Genomic DNA, 15,354 nt, shown 5'->3' on the forward strand with positions numbered 1-15,354 from the left:
CCGGCCTTTGGGGCGGGGCTTCCTGCCGCCGGGGGCGGGGCGGGCCCGGAAGCGGCAGCAGCGGCGCGGGGACCGAGGAGCTGGCCATGGCTGCGAACCTGAGCCGGAACGGGCCGGCGCTGCAGGAGGCCTACGTGCGGGTGGTCACCGAGAAGTCCCCGACCGACTGGTGGGCGCCGAGGCGGGCCGGGCCGGGCCGAGGGCGGGGGAGGCCAGGGGGCGCGGCCGGAGGCGAGCTCCCCACACCTGCGCCGCATCCCGGGAGCTGCTGTCCCCACCCTTGTCACCCCTCACCCCGCCGTGCGTGAGTCCCCGGGCCCTCCGCACCCCGCCGGCCGCCGGCCGAGGTCCGTGGGACTCCGTGTTGGGCTCCGTGCCTGGCTGCGCTTGGTGGCCGCGCCGGCTTCTCCTTTTCTGCCCGGGGACCTCACAAGCTCCCTGAGAAAGAGGAAGCCGCGCCCGGCGTCTCGTAAACGCCGCGTGCGGGGATGGGCCTCTGAGAGCGGCCTGGCCGCCGGGCTGGCGCGGGGAGGCTTGCCCCGTAGGCGCCAAACAAGGAACTCGGGGGGTTGGGCCCTTGGTTCTCTGTGAATGTGGATTTCAGAACCTCCTCTTCTCCAAGAACGCCCCTGCCTTTGCCTGAGCCGCGGGGAGATGACTGGAACAACAGTGCTGGCTCCCCTCTTCCTTCCGCTTTCCCATATCGCCCTCCGCCAGGCTGTCAGCGTCAGGTCTCCGGGGGTTGATGGGTCTGTAACACTGGAAACCAGGATCTGCAAGCTCTGGAGTGGCCCTGGGCAGCCATACAGTCAGCACGCACTGGGAGCTGTGTAGGGTGATTCTCGGTCACCGCCCCGTTTGCTTAGTTTTCACTGACTGGTTTTGAGCATTTCCAGTTCTGAGAAATGCTGAGTCTGGTGGACTAAGATGACCGGCTTTTGGGAGCAGGGCCCACTGGGTGTGGCTGCTACTGGGACTGGTCTCCACTTGTCAGGCGCTGCTGCTCCCCATCTCTGCTTTCGCCGGTGCCCGGTACGGACTGGCTTCCACACTGTGCTGCTGGGACACTAAGGACGTCGTAGCCTTTCCTGCCCATCAGCCCCAGGCCTTTTGGGGAAGAGCTGCCTGGGGCCGAGGGGATGTGGACGCCCTGCGTGGAACGTGTGCACAGTTTTGCAGGGGAGCTGAGCTGCACAGTTTCTGTGTTGAAAGCATCTCTTCTAATTAGCGAAAGGTGTCTAGTAACTAGTACTGTTTCTTTGCCTTCTGTTCTTCATAATCCCTTAGGAAGTTCACCCACGTGTCCAGGCACCGTTATTTCCATCAGTAGAGTTGGGAGATGCCAGCCCCTACCTTCTGTCTCCTGTTCTCAGAGGACCTTAGACCTCTGCTCGTATTTCAAACCCTGGTGAAAGTACCTCCATCCTGAGTGCCCCGTTCTCACACCCACATGAGGCCACCTGCTTTGGAACCCAGAAGCATCTTTGCCCCTCTGCAGTCCTGCCCAGTTAGGGGTCTGCATCTTTACGTGTAATCCTTTCTGACTTACCTAGAAGACGCCTGGGCGTACTAGTGGGCCTTCCTTCCGTGCCTCTCTGTCCTCAGTCTTCTCAGGGGCCGTCACTGGTTTGGGGATGATGGACTTCAGGCCTCCCTTGGGCTTCTAACCAGAGCTGCCTGCTACCACCCAGGTCTTCAGCTGACCTGACCATCCCCTCTCTGTCCCTCAGGGTGCCGAGCCTCCTCACCCACCCCCCGGGCTCCCGTAGCACTTGGGGGCTGAACCATTCAGCAGCTTGAAACCCTGGCCTCTGTCCTCGTTGTCACCAGATACTGTGTGGCAGGTCCCTACTCATTGGCTGAAATGTATCTAAACCATGTCACTTTCCTGCTTATAACTGCAGGGGCTTCGGTTGCACCTTACATAAAGCCCAGACTCCTCGCCCCGGCTGACACCCTGCAGCCCGGCTCCTGACCTCCACTCCTGCCACCCTCCCGTTTACCACTCTGGCCACAGCTGCTTACCACCACTGTGACCTCTTCCTCACCTTGCAAGCTGCTTCCTCAGAGGCCTTGAACTTGCTGCTTCCTCTGCCTGGAGCGCCCTTCCACCTCTTCCCAGGGTGCTCCCCAAACCTGTCCTCAGCCCCACAGCTGCCCTCTTGGGGGGGCCTTTCTTAATTCCCAGCTCCCTGTTTGGCTTCCTCCAGACCCACGTCAGATAGCCTCACTTGTCACCTTTCTCTCTTTACAGGAAGGGGTGGGGTAGGCACTGTCCCTGTCCCCAGTACAGACTGTGATGCATGGTAGGTGCTCAGGTGAAGGATGGACTCAGGGTGCAAAAGGAGGTAGAGGCTATCGGAGCAGGAATGGGGTCTGTGGTGCCGGATGTCATAAAAGAGTTCACATGCAGAGTGAGTGGCACTGGGCAGGGCTCAGAGGACGGGTGGGGTGGGCAGCAGCCACAGCGTCCACTCTGGATCCTGTTGTTTCTTTTGGTTCCTCCAGTTCTTCCTCTCCATGTGGTAGTGGTAGCATGTTTGTCTGCTTCCTGCTCCAGCACCTGACAGCATGCCCGTGTTGGCGTGTGTGCTTCTTTGCGTCTCGCGTGAGGAAGTCGCATTGGCAGGGTCTTTTGAGGATGATTCGTAGTTACAGTCCCCCGGCTGGCAGCAACTGGTTCTCAGCACGTGACTTTGGAAGGAATGACCAAGTTATACGGTGCTCAGCACCCAAGCCCCTGGTGCTCTGCAAAGTGCTCAGTTTCTTTCCATGTTGATTTGAAAGAAGGGTAGAACTGGATTGAATGTGGGAATGAGCCTCGGAACTAGGAACACCCGAGAGTGTGGCTGAGACTGGACCCAGGGTGAAGGGGCAGGAAGTCAGAGGGGTAGGTGGCGGGTACAGAGTTTGGCTCTTACTAGCTGCTGCAGTCCTTCGTGGAAGACCTGGGCCGACTGGCCGTCTCTGTCCCCTGCTGCTTGTCCAGGAGGATGGTGGGCCACGCTAGACGTGGGTGGGTCATGCTGACACGCGAGACCAGGTTTTCCCTTTGACTTATCCTGGTGCTGAGCTGCAAGTCGGTGCTGATGACTGGACTGCCGGAAGCCATCTCTCCCAGAATGTCCCCCAGGGTGTCTGCCACCTCGCAAGCCCTTTCCCTGCTTCTCGGAGTGCTTCCTTTAGTGTTTTCTCCCCCACATTCTCTGCTCTCTCCTGGGAAGCTTGCTTCTTTCCTGGCACCTTGTGCCCCTGTCAACCAGATCCCCTGGGCCTGGGTTGGACTTCTCTTTTTCCGACTTTCTGGGGCATGGGCGTTACCACGGTGAGTGGAAGCCGATTTCGGTTCCTGTCAGGCTGGTCACCCGTCTGGCCTGCCTCAGCCGGCGGGTGTTCTGAAATAACCTCCATAGGTAAGCCCACATTTAATGAAATGCACTGTATTTCCTAACCTCCTCTGGGGTGCAAGGTTTTAAGCCTGAGTCCTACAGGAGAAGAAAGGTGTGGTCCAGGGTCACCTGTGGAGAGCTAAGCTCTCCTCTATCTAGAACCTGCCCCCCAAGGAGCCTGTCCTGTGAGGCCTGACCATGCTCAGTCCAGGCACCACACATGCGCTGGGCAAGCTCGTGTTTGCCGGAGACACCTGCCTGCGCAGGGCCCAATGCATGTTCCTCCTCCCCACTTCTCCTTGGGGTGCTTTGGGTTCAGGAATGTGCAGGGGTCCATCTTTCCACATTCAGATACCTAATAGCCGGGTGAGCAGTTCACACACGAACGTGTAAAAAGTTGCCATAAAACTTTACAGTTTACTTTTCTTGAAAGCAGATGAATGCTCCCTTGGGTTTGTCTGCTTAGGTTTGTCCCTCCCAAGCCCCTGTGGTCAGTCGGGTCAGCGTCGGAGCTGAGAAGGCTGTGCTGGCCCAGTGTCACGATATGCCGAGCTCTGGCTGAGGGCTGACAGCGGTCACCGCACTGGCTACAGAGTCTGCTTGTGTTCTGTTTCAGGGCTCTCTTTACCTATGAGGGCAACAGCAATGACATCCGTGTGGCTGGCACTGGGGGTGAGTATGGCCATGCGAGGAATCTCATGGGCTCGCGGAGGGAGGGTGAGTGTGAAGGGGAGACAGCTGTGCCATCCGTGTCCCATCTCAGCTGGGATTTCAGCCATCACAGCGGAAGGAGACTCAGTGAACACAGGTGTCCCCTGCCTGGCATGTGACCGCAGTGATACCTCCTCCGCTAAGGATGGACCCACCCACGTCAGCATCAATGTTGGGGAATTCCCTGGCCCCCCGATGGAGGTGTGGGCCAGACTCAGGCTGCAGCCAGCCAGGCAGGATGGGGTGCTGCATGGAGTTGGGCGGGTCCCCACACTCACAGTTGCTTCTGGCCACTTTGGGTTCAGCTGTTGCCAAGTGGAAGTGGGTCCTCCTTGCTGCCCTGGCCCCAGGGTGGGGGCAGCACTGCTCTCTGCTGTAGCAAGGGGTGCTGAGACAGGATACAGGCTGCCTCCAGCTCACAGGCCACCAGGACGAGAAGCTGCTGACACCTCTGCCCTCTGGTGGCTGAGTGTATGCAGGGCCCACCCTCACAGAAGAGGTAGCCACAGTGAACATGGTCAGCTGGGACAGGGTGACCTGGGACAGTGCTGCCGGAATACAGGGTGACGGGAGGTCCCTCAGGAAACACAGGCTTGGCCAGTACTGAGCCAGAGACGGTGGGGTGTGAACTGCGGGCACCCAGCTGACACCCCGGCTCCCCTGTGCTCAAGGCCAGCCCTCCTGAGCTGAGCCAGGCACAGCTTCATCAGGACTGCCCACCTTGCCACACGAGTGCTTCTGGTGACTGGCTGGTAGAGACCCTTCCCCTGAGGGGCCTCTTTCTGGAAGGACTGCCACTGAGGTGGTCCACGTTAACTTGGGTGGCATAGGTTACAGAGATAGAGGTCAGCAGCTGAGTTGCTCCTTGCAATCTGTGAAGTTTTGGGGGCTGATAACCGGGGCCCACCACCTTAGTGTCAGGAGAGAATGGCTTAGGGTTGCTCCTCTGCGCCCATCACTCCCTGTGAGCATCTAAGCTGAACCCATGCACAGCTGCGGGATGTTCCCATGTGCCCGGGACCCTCTGGGTGGCCCCGGAGTCTGAGCAGACGTGTCGGTGAGGGCGGGGTGACTCGTAGCAGGTCCTGTTATTCCCGGGCCCTTTGTGGGGTCCAGGCAATACTAAAATTGCAGAGACTATCCTTTCAAAAGTGGTGTCAGTGTTGTAGCAGAAATGATACTACCTGTGGGTTTACAAAAGGGGTTTTTAGACGAGTGGGGGGAACATCGCTGAGGGGCTCATCATAAACACAGGCCCTGTGTCCACCCAGCTCGTCCATCAGCCCAGTGGTCTGGGCCCAGGGTCTCCTTGCCATGCATGTGCTACTGAGACCTTGGTTTAGAGGCAGCCTGGGCTTCCTGTCCCGGTGGACCAGGTGCTGGGCTGGGTGGGGTGCCTGGGCCACCACTGACCCTCCTGTGACTGCTGCAGAGGGGGGCCTGGAGGAGATGGTGGAGGAACTCAACAGCGGGAAGGTGATGTACGCTTTCTGCAGGGTGAAGGACCCCAATTCCGGCCTGCCCAAGTTTGTGCTCATCAACTGGGTAGGTGACACTTGAGGACTCTGCGTGGTATCCAGGTGTGACCGGAAAAGCTCCCTTTGCTTCTTTCCTCCTCTGCCCTCTGTGATTGGAGCAGAGGAGGGACTTGACCTCAGGATAGCTCATAGCTGGTGAATGAGCAGCAGTGGATGGACTCATTGTGGCCCAAAGAGCACCTGCGGCCTCGCTGGTGCAGAATACGTCCTCCCAACCCAGAACTGCTCCTACAAAATGAAATAGTCACAAGACATGGTTAAACTTGTCCCCTTCAGGGTAGTTGGCAGAGGGTGTGGAGAAAGGCTGGGATGCTCTGGAGCCTGGGGTGGGGACCGGGTAAAGATGAGGGGTGCTAAGCCCTCCCGGTGAAAGCTGCCCCAGGATCCTCCCTGTCCTCTGCTGCGGTGGTCAGCTTCCCTTCCTGGGTCCCTGGGAGGGCGGTGGCTTTGGGGAATTGGCGGGTCATGCTGGGTGTGTTGTGTTGCAGACCGGCGAGGGAGTAAATGACGTGCGGAAGGGAGCATGTGCCAGCCACGTCAGCACCATGGCCAGCTTCCTGAAGGTGAGAGCTGCTCCCCACAGACCTCACAGAGCTTGCCCTGCTTGGTTTCCGGTTCCTGCTGTCAGTGAGTGGGATGCCCCAGAGCTCTGTCTGGATGGCAGGGTGTGGTCAGAGGCTGCTCCCCCTGTTCGGCTGGTGTGCAGGAGGCCAGGGTGTACAGGCTGGGCTCAGCTGGGAGGACCGTGCTGGAGCCAGGCCTGAGGCCGGGCTGGGCTCCCACCTGTTTTTTGAGCAGCGTTGTCAGGATTTAGAGGAGAGGGAGAGTTTCTTATGGCCACCGCCCCAACAAATTCCCTTTGATGCAGCCCGTTCCAGTGTGTCCATCACAGAATGGAGCCCTGTTTACTTTCAGGAGCATTTGTCATTTGCTTGTCAGCTGACTTTGCATTTCCTTGGTTCCTGGCAAGGAGGCTCGGGACTTGGAGACCCAGTTCTGCTAACACTCCTTTGGATATGCTTCCGTTTCTCTGTCTAGGAGATAAAGGAGAGGATCCCAGGCTTATTGGGTGTTAGTGACAGTGAGTGAAGTCATGAGCCTGACTTCTCAGGTGGAAATCAGTGGCTTGCTAGAAAATGTGCATGTTTCCAGATGTCTTTCAAGGTTAGCTTTCGTTGATAAGAAAGAAGCCCTCTAGCGCATGAAGCGCAGAGCATGCCCGGGCCGCTAGGGCCAAGTCCCAGGCTGTGCCTCGCTCCCTGAGGTTCGATGGCCCGCGCGGGCGGCTGTGCGCCTAGCGTGTCCCGCGGCCCGGTGTCTTCACTGAGTGCTGGTCTGGCTACAGGGGGCCCATGTGACCATCAACGCGAGGGCTGAGGAGGATGTGGAACCCGAGTGCATCATGCAAAAGGTGGCCAGGGCCTCTGGTGCCAACTACGCCTTCCACAAGGAGAGTGGCCGCTTCCAGGATGCGGGCCCCCAGGCCCCAGTGGTGAGTGCTGCAGGGCCGCGGGCAGCGTGGCAGGACCTTCCCTTGGCGCCTTCTTTCTCGTGCGGCTGGGGTACCACCAGCCTGGCTTCAAGTCCTGACCCAGATTGAGGCGTGGATGGTGATACCGTGTCTGACAGCGGGAGCTGCCCCGGGTGAGGCTGGTGCCAGTCAGCACGACCACTGGCTGAACGGCTGTCCTGGAGCCTCTTATGCTGGCGATGTGTGGTCAGAGACAGTCTGCAGTGACGGTGCGGCCACTCTCTAGGCCACACCACCGGCGTGTCCTGTGCGGCCCTGGGTGGTAGCAGACAGGGCAGGCCCCTCTGAGTTGTGGGCAGACACCTGCAGGCCTGTGGCCCCAAAGCATATCAGGGTGCATGGAGATTTGGTGGGCGCCGCCTTGGTGGTCAGCTGTCTGAGGCTGCTGGGCCAGTCCGTGGGCATGGCCCCTGACCAGAGGCCTGCCTCAGAGCTGCCTGGCCCCCAGGACTCTCAGGCAAGCCAGAGTCATTCCTGGGCAGGCCTTCACCCACCAGAGACCCTCCAGTGTTGTCTGGGTGAGCTTCCCGACCCAGTGTCAGTGTCCCCGCCTCAGTGTCTAGGGCCATTCAGGGCCAGGCGCCAGTGCCTCTGCCAGGTGCCACCCTCACAGTCGTTGCCTGTGCTGCCCGCTCCTGCCGATGGCCCTGCAGTGGACCCTCTCTCCTCAGGGCTCTGTGTACCAGAAGACCAATGCGGTGTCTGAGATCAAAAGGGTTGGCAAAGACAGCTTCTGGGCCAAAGCGGAGGTGAGTCCTACCTGAGCATGGACGGTGGCTGGCACTGTAGAGCCTTCTTGTGTGTGCCCAGCTTGTGCTAAGTGCTTCTGTTTTGGGCACAGTTACCTCCTGGAGCAAATGTTCTTGCTAGCGCCCGTGTACAAAGGGTCCGGCCGCTTCAGGGGGCCAGTGTCCCTCGAGCCGTACAGGCTGCCTCGTGGTCTGGGGCGCGCGCGGCCCGGGGCTGAGCCTGCTCCCTTCCCTGTAGAAGGAAGAGGAGAACCGCCGGCTGGAGGAGAAGCGGCGGGCGGAGCAGGAGCAGCGGGCATGGGAGCAGGAGCGGCGGGAGCGGGAGCAGCGCGAGGCCGCCCTCCGGGAGCAGCGCTCTCAGGAGCAGGGCGGCGGGGCAGGCCCCCGGAGGTGAGCCCCAGAGGCGGCCGGCAGCCGGGGGATGGGGCAGGCTGGCGCAGGGCTGCAGCTCTTCCCTCTGCCCCTCCCAGCAGGCAGTGTGAGCAGCAGGAGGTGGTTCCGAGGGACAGTGAGGAGCAGGTGAGACTTGGGCTCCCAGCAGAGGGCTGGTGACAGTGCCACCCGATGTGCGGCACAGGCCCAGCAGCGGGCCTGAGAGGTCACCGAGGCTGGGGCGCATCACAGGTGGCGGCGGGGAGGTGAGCGAGGGCAGAAGCTCCCGGCATGGGCCGCAGCCCGGGCCTGGAGGAGGCCTATGAGCTGTGTTTCGCTTCCTGATGCCCACAGCTGTGGGGGGCCAGGCAGGCTGCCCCTCAGGAACCAGCCTGTCAGCAGTCGGCACGGGAGGTTTTCAAGCAGAAGGAAAGAGCCCTGTCTGCCACGTCTGTCTCCGGCCCCCAGCCAGGTGAGACTTCCCTTTGGGCCTAGCCATGAGGCAGGGGCAAGCCCCCATGTGTCAGAAGGTGACATGAGGCAGAGACAGGCTCCCATGTGTCAGAGGGTGACAGGGACGAGTGAGCAAGGCGAGCCTATGCTCTGGAGGGCAGCTTCTGGGAGGGGATTCAGGGACCCAGGTGTCTCCTTCCTGCCCCTCCCCTCATTCTGCAGAGACCCGGTGAGAAAGGCGGGGCTACTGTGTGTCTCCAGAGTTTGGAGGCTCTGGACCCGCCCCGTAAACCCCGTACAGCTCACACATTGGGCTGTCAGCTGGGTCCCAGGAGGCCTGCATCAGACGCCTCTCAGGCCCCCAAAGGACACAGCTTGCCCACACTGCATGTGGCCCCGAGGGGCTGCCTGGAGCTTACCACTGTGTATGTGTTCACACTGGTGGTGTCTCCGCAGCTGCCGTGTGTCCCCATTTACTCCCTGTGTGACAGCCTCTGCCCTAGGACAGGCCCACCCTCTGGGCGGTGCAGGGCACAGAAGGCAGAGGCTGCTTATTCTCCCCCCTCCCGGCTGTGTGATGACCTGTGTGCCGTCGCTTTGCAGGCAAGCTGAGGAGCCCCTTCCTGCAGAAGCAGCTCCCCCAGCCAGAGACCCCGCTCGGCAGAGACTTGCCTCACGTCGCCTCACAGCCCAGGGCAGGCAAGGCCCCCGGCCGCCCCGTGGGAGGAGATGGGGGAGCTCGCCTCCCCTCCTCAGGGTCAGAGTGGGCCACGTCCTCCCATGCAGGTGTCTGTGAAGAGCCGGCACCCAGCGCCCCTCCCTGCCCAGTGCAGGCAGAATGGGAGGCCGTGTACGAGGAGCCCCCGGAGCAGGACACGCTCTACGAGGAACCCCCAGTGGTAGGTGCCCTGTGGGCGGGCAGGGCTGCGAGGGGCTGCCCCTCTGCGGTCACCATGTGCGGGTTGTCTTGCTTAAGGTCGGAGCAGCCTGTACGATAAGTTATGTGGCAAGCGCTGCTGTACTGGCTGGGGAGCTGGTTGGGGACCCCCTTCCACTGGTCCTGGCATGAGCCCCGGCTGTGGACAGAGCCAAGGTCAACAGGACCCCCAACTTCTTTCCCACACGTGAGCAGGTGCAGCCGCAGGATGTGGATGCTGAGTGCGTGGACCACTACCCGGGGCTGAGTGGGAAGGGGCTCTGTGCCCGGGCCCTGTATGACTACCAGGCAGGTATGCACGGCGGCCGGCTGCCCCAGGCCCCAGTCAGGAGCCTGCTCGGGGGCTCCCTCAGGCTGTCTGAAAAGAGGGCAGGAGGGTGAGGGGACAGGTGGGCCTCCCAGGGGCTCCAGGCAGCTACTTGTGCCACTGGCATGAATCCCCTTTGCCAGCCTAGTGGTAGAGCCTGAAGGCGACCAGAGAGGGGCCTCTCGGCACTGGCCTGGGGGAGCAGACGGGTGTGCCCAGAGCCCACCCTGAGCAAGGCGTCAGGGGACTGGCCACTAGAGCAGCCTTGGGACAGGATGGGACGTGGCCCAGGGCCCCAGAGCCCCTAGCACAGCGTCTGGGCTCTCATTGCAGCTGACGACACCGAGATCTCCTTTGACCCTGAGAACCTCATCACGGGCATCGAGGTGATCGACGAAGGCTGGTGGCGTGGCTACGGGCCGGATGGCCACTTCGGCATGTTTCCCGCCAACTACGTGGAGCTCATCGAGTGAGGGCCTGGCTGCTGCCCAGGCCCAGGGCCGGCCGGCCCTCCCCGCCACACTCGGTCACGTTGCTGGAGGGGGGCATGTGAGGTCTTCCAGGATTGGGGACCCCGGGGAGGACGAGCCCTGACTCCCTCTGGCTTGGGTGGCTCAGCCCGTCACCCCAAATGCAGCAATAACCTGGTGGTTCCCACACCCGCTTCCAGCAGCCTCACAGGCCCTCTGGTCAGTCTGACCCTTGACCCCAACGGGTCACTGAGCCAAGCCCCGGCCGTGCCAGCCCCTGGGGGTCTGAGCAGGGGCCTCGGGAGGCCTGTCCGCGCCTTCTTCCTTTGCCCCTGGGCCCTGGGGGTGGGGGCTGCAGCTGTCAGTGACCCTGAGGAGCTCATGACTTAGCAGTTTCTGACCAGAGTGGGAGTGGGTCAGGGCACCTGGCCGCAGTAGCTTGCCTTTGTGGATTCTGCTGTCTGATCGGTTTCTGTCCCTCTGCCTGAGCTGTAGGCAGCAGGGACAAGGACAACCAAGCGCTCGTCTAAGTGTGTGAAGGAAGGTGTAGCAACACCGCAGACACAGCCGTCCTTCGTGGGGCTCGCTCTCGCCTACTGGCCCCACGTCAGCTCTTGGAGTGGGAACTGCCCCCACAGGCCCCAGCTTTGACCTGCCCTGTCGTGACCTGACGACCCATGTGGGACGACCCCTTCCTGGGCACTGTGGCACATGCGTGGACCTCGGGCTGGGCTGGCCACAGCTGCCTACAGGGAGCATAAATGTTAGGATGTGAGTGAAGTCGGCCTCCTGCATTTCACTTCTCTGGGAGGGACCGAGGGCCTTGTTCCCTCCACGGGGGCCTCTGCACGCGTGGGCGGCGTGCGTGCGCATGAATTTCGGGGCCATCACGTGTCCTCATGTGCCCCGGGAACTGCTAGGTGGAAGCAGCCTGGGGTGAAGGCTGCACTGAGGAGGCCCCAGGTGATGGCCAAGCCCAGTGCCCTGAATCTGCCTGGTGGCAGGTGGCCCGTCCTGTGTGCCCCTTGGACAGGCCTAGCTGCGGGCAGAGCTCACTGTCCTGATTTCTCTCCCATGAGGTGGAATGACAGGGCTCCCCCGCCATCTATGGAGGCCTTATGAGTCAGGTGTCCCCAGCTTTGAGGCCATCTGTGGGCTTGTCTATCTCCAAACTAGGGGACACGCAGGAGACGGGGCTCGATGCCCTCTCGCCCTGCCTACCCTGGGGCTGTGGGGACAGTAGGAGACAAACCATCTAAAGGAAGCCGGCCGCAAAGCAGTGTCCGGGCCACCGTCCTTGTTCACTGTGGGGAGGGCTGTTCCCTTGGACTCCCTAAGTGACCCCAAGCACCCTGATTCTAGAGCAAGGTTATCAGCTTTGGGGGCCACCCCGGGGCCCCACACCTAATGGTCGGGTCCCCCAGGACAGCGTTTGTGGAACCTAAGGTCCTGGGCTGTGAGTTAGCTGAGCAAGTGCTGGGGGCCAGGCGTGCGGGGCCATGGGATTCAGGCAGTGGGAGGAAGAGGTGCCTTTATTGGCCGAGCCCACCCTTCACTTGGCCTTGCCCTGGGCGGCCACAGCCTCCATGGCCTTCCGGACGGTCTCTTCGTCACCCAGGAACCGCATGGGCTTGGTGGGCTTCAGTCCCTCATCCAGCTCGTACACGATGGGGATCCCCGTAGGCAGGTTCAGCTCCATGATGGCCTGGTCTGACATCCCTGTCCGGAGGAACCAGAGGCCCTTAGCCCCTCCCGGCCTGTCCACCAGGCTGCCAGCCGCTTGCTCTTGCATCTGGCAGGCTCTGTGACCTTTTAAGAGCCCCCTCCCACCCCGACAGCAAGGCCCAGAGAAGGTCAAGGCAGAACTGAATGAGCCGGTGGCCTACAGAAATAGCCGTGCTAAACCATGGGCCTTCCCCGCCCCAGTGCTGTGACCTGGGGTGGCGCCAGGATCTCGGCCCAGCATAAACTCTGGCTGGACCGATGGGTATTTGCATTCAGTTAGGACATCAGCCATTTGGTTTCCAGAGTTCTAAATTCTAGGCATACTGAGCAAAGGAGCAGGGGGGGTGATCCTAAGAAATGGGTGAACAAGGGACAGCAAGAAGGACCGCCCTGGCCAGGGTGACAGGAGGCTGCCAGGTGCACAGGGCAGCGTTTTCGGAAGAAACCCAACCCGGCCAGCGTCCCGCAGCCCCCGTCTGGAATAGCAGCTCGCCCTTTGGTATTTCTGCCACTCCACAGTGCAGGGAGAGACGTTCTGGGCAGTGAAAGGCTAGCCCACGTGTCCTGGGTGCGTCCTGTCCTCCCAGTGGGCGGAGAGGCCTGTGGGTGCATGAGGCCCCAGGGGAGGGGCAGACTACTCATCTGCTGGGTTCAGTGCCAGGTGCAAGGCATCTGCTCGGACCTGGCGTCCTGGGGTGGACAGACAGGCTGGCTAGGCCCTGGGCCTGCCTGTGTGCTCCGGCCAGCTAGCTGCCCACCACCCCACTTACGTCCCTCCCTCCGTGATCCCAACCAGCTTGACCCTTCAGATGCTAAGTCTGTCCCGATGTCTGAAGGTTTTCAAAGGGAGCCCATGGAAGATCCGTCACACTTTGGGAGTCACCCCACCCCCTGCATCCTTCCGACTGGTCTTAGCTCTACCTGGAGTGGACGGAGCTGGGTGCTGGGCACCGGGAGGCAGGGCTCTGCCTCCGGCCCCACATCCAGGAGTTGCCCCAGAGAGGGCGGCTGAGGCCCAGCAAGTGATGTGACTTGACCAGGGACACACAACAAAGCAGGACTGGAAGCCAGGCAGCCCTGCCTTTTCCTGGCTGCTTGTCCTTGGCAGGACGCCACCCTGAGCCTTCATACCCCCAGCCCTGGGCTTGTGCTCAGGAAGCTGGGTCAGCGCCGGGTCCCTTAGGCCCTGTGCAGGAAGGGTCTGGGTCCTGGGTCTGGGGGGGCAGATGTTTTTACCCCCCGTCTTCAGAAGGAAACTCTACACGGTGGCCCAGTGCATACACAGAAATGAAACCAAAACTTCACAACGCTGTTTTTTAAATGGTTTCTCTGACCTGCCCAGTTCCATTCAGTTTGAAAACTATCCTGGACACTGACATGGGCAAAGCAGCCTCAGCCGGGCAGCGGGCAGTGAACTGAGAGGCTGGCTGGGTGCCAGGCCTGTGCCCCCCCTCCACCTGCTCCCATGCCCCAGCGGGGTGTGCCTCACCTTCCAGGTGCTTGACGATGCCGCGCAAGCTGTTGCCGTGGGCCGCGATGAGCACTCTCTTGCCTGCCTTGATCTGCGGGGCAATCTCCTCATTCCAGAAGGGCAGGGCCCGGGCGATGGTGTCCTTGAGACTCTCACAAGTGGGCAGCTCCCCGGGCTTCAGGCCTGCGTACCGCCGCTCCTGGGGCACCACATGGCTGTGCGGTCCCTCCCTGCCCGCCCCCACCCGGGCCCCTTCCCAAGGCCCCACCCCCAGGCCTCCCTACAGCCCACCTTGCTGATGGAGGTGTAGTAGGGGTGCTTCTCGTCCATGGGGGGCGGTGGGATGTCGAAGGAGCGTCTCCAGATCTTCACCTGCTCCTCCCCGTGCTTGGCAGCGGTCTCCGCCTTGTTGAGGCCTGTCAGGCCCCCATAGTGCCGCTCATTCAGACGCCAGGTGCGCACCACGGGCAGCCACATCTGGTCCGTGCCGTCCAGGATGGTCCAGAGTGTGCGGATGGCCCGCTTCAGCACCGACGTGTAGCAGATGTCGAACTCCATCTTCGAGTCCCTGATGGCCTGGGCGCCCCTCTTGGCCTCCTCGGCCCCCTTCTCACTCAGCTCGGCGTCAAACCAGCCGCAGAAGCGGTTCTCCTGGTTCCAGGTACTCTCACCGTGCCGAACCATCACGAGGCGGTGAGTGGGCATGGCGGCGACGCTGGGATGGTGGCAGGCTCTGGACAGGGACAGCTGCCTCCCCGCGCCACCAGCTTTATAATAGTCTGTCCCCAGCCCCCATCCGGCCAACTGCCAATGGGCATTCCAGGCCCAACAGGCGGTGGCAGGTGGCCAGGAGCAAAGCTTCGGGGGAGGGTAGGCCAGGAGCTGGACTTAAAATAGTCCCAGCAGCCACCAGTCCCCACGCTCCGAGCTCAGGCCAGGCATGAAGGGCAAGGCTAAGGTGGGTGCTAGCAGACAGAGGACTTCTCTGGGGAAAGGCTCCCCCTGAGGTCAGGGCGCCCAGGCCTGTCAACCCCTCCCTGCTCTCTGGGTGCCTGACACACTCAGGCAGAGGCACAAAAATCCCACCCGCTTTCTCCTCGTCACTCTTAACACAACTGGGGACAAGCGTGCCTTTCAGTGGAGAGGCCAGTCCCAAAAGGTTATGTATAGTCTGGTTCCACTTGAGTGACATTCTCGAGAAGGCACAACTGTGGGGCCAGATGAGTAGGTTAGGGGTGGGGAGCATGTGACCACAATGGCACAGCATGAGGGGGTGTCCTGATTTTGGTGGAGGTGAACAGGTGTACACATGTTAACACTCAGAAAACTGTATACCGCAAGAATCAGTTTTATTGCACTTTAGTTTAAAAAAGGTTTTTTTTTTGGTTTTTTTTTAAAGATTTTTATTGGGGAATTGGGGGGATGGGAACAGTGCTGGGGAATTGGTGGAAGGGGAACAGGCAAGTTGATGTCGTTTTGTTCTTCAGTCTAGTTGTGGAGGACGTTGCTTCACTGGCCCAAGTTGGCACCATCATTGCGCTCTTCCTGGGCGAGGCAGATCAGTCGCCAGCTTCTGGACGGCCGCTCACTGTGGCTGCTGGCTACATACAGTAGCCCATGGCAGCCCACTGCCACAGGGGCTGCAGCCTACGCCGTCACTGGCGACTCATGGCAGCCCAGCTCCAGGTGGAGCTGTTGTTC

At 61.2% G+C, this 15,354-nt stretch overlaps 2 protein-coding genes across 5 annotated transcripts; one reads left to right on the top strand and one right to left on the bottom strand.

Annotated features, from left to right (window-relative positions):
* The first annotated feature begins 18 nt into the window (after positions 1-18).
* Positions 19-11,237, top strand: DBNL (drebrin like). Of its 4 annotated transcripts, none has more exons than XM_019626584.1 (13): positions 20-169; positions 4,006-4,061; positions 5,533-5,645; positions 6,127-6,201; positions 6,984-7,130; positions 7,841-7,918; positions 8,157-8,308; positions 8,389-8,437; positions 8,645-8,762; positions 9,347-9,442; positions 9,530-9,642; positions 9,876-9,972; positions 10,321-11,237. In XM_019626584.1, the coding sequence occupies exons 1-13, from the start codon at positions 87-89 to the stop codon at positions 10,458-10,460; spliced, it is 1,317 nt and encodes a 438-aa protein (XP_019482129.1). In that variant the 5' UTR covers positions 20-86; the 3' UTR covers positions 10,461-11,237. The 4 variants fall into 4 exon arrangements, with proteins under 4 accessions (XP_019482126.1, XP_019482128.1, XP_019482129.1 ...); XM_019626585.1 differs by having other exon boundaries at positions 8,392-8,437; XM_019626581.1 differs by having other exon boundaries at positions 19-169; positions 9,347-9,642.
* A 734-nt stretch (positions 11,238-11,971) lies between these two features.
* Positions 11,972-14,425, bottom strand: PGAM2 (phosphoglycerate mutase 2). The gene is made up of 3 exons (XM_019626586.1): positions 13,945-14,425; positions 13,672-13,852; positions 11,972-12,176 (listed from the first exon to the last, which is right to left on the bottom strand). The coding sequence occupies exons 1-3, from the start codon at positions 14,356-14,358 to the stop codon at positions 12,010-12,012; spliced, it is 762 nt and encodes a 253-aa protein (XP_019482131.1). The 5' UTR covers positions 14,359-14,425; the 3' UTR covers positions 11,972-12,009.
* Between the last annotated feature and the right edge of the window lie 929 nt (positions 14,426-15,354).

This window comes from Hipposideros armiger, unplaced genomic scaffold (assembly GCF_001890085.2).
Source record: "Hipposideros armiger isolate ML-2016 unplaced genomic scaffold, ASM189008v1 scaffold_685, whole genome shotgun sequence".
NCBI lineage: Eukaryota > Metazoa > Chordata > Mammalia > Chiroptera > Hipposideridae > Hipposideros > Hipposideros armiger.

Coding starts and splice junctions, on each gene's coding strand:
- DBNL (XM_019626581.1), top strand. CDS start 87: ATGGCTGCGAACCTGAGCCGGAACGGGCCGGCGCTGCAGGAGGCCTAC. Junction 6,202..6,983: donor CCATGGCCAGCTTCCTGAAG/GTGAGAGCTGCT, acceptor GTCTGGCTACAG/GGGGCCCATGTGACCATCAA. Junction 9,643..9,875: donor TCTACGAGGAACCCCCAGTG/GTAGGTGCCCTG, acceptor ACACGTGAGCAG/GTGCAGCCGCAGGATGTGGA.
- PGAM2 (XM_019626586.1), bottom strand. CDS start 14,358: ATGCCCACTCACCGCCTCGTGATGGTTCGGCACGGTGAGAGTACCTGG. Junction 13,853..13,944: donor ACTACACCTCCATCAGCAAG/GTGGGCTGTAGG, acceptor GTGGTGCCCCAG/GAGCGGCGGTACGCAGGCCT. Junction 12,177..13,671: donor CATCGTCAAGCACCTGGAAG/GTGAGGCACACC, acceptor TCCTCCGGACAG/GGATGTCAGACCAGGCCATC.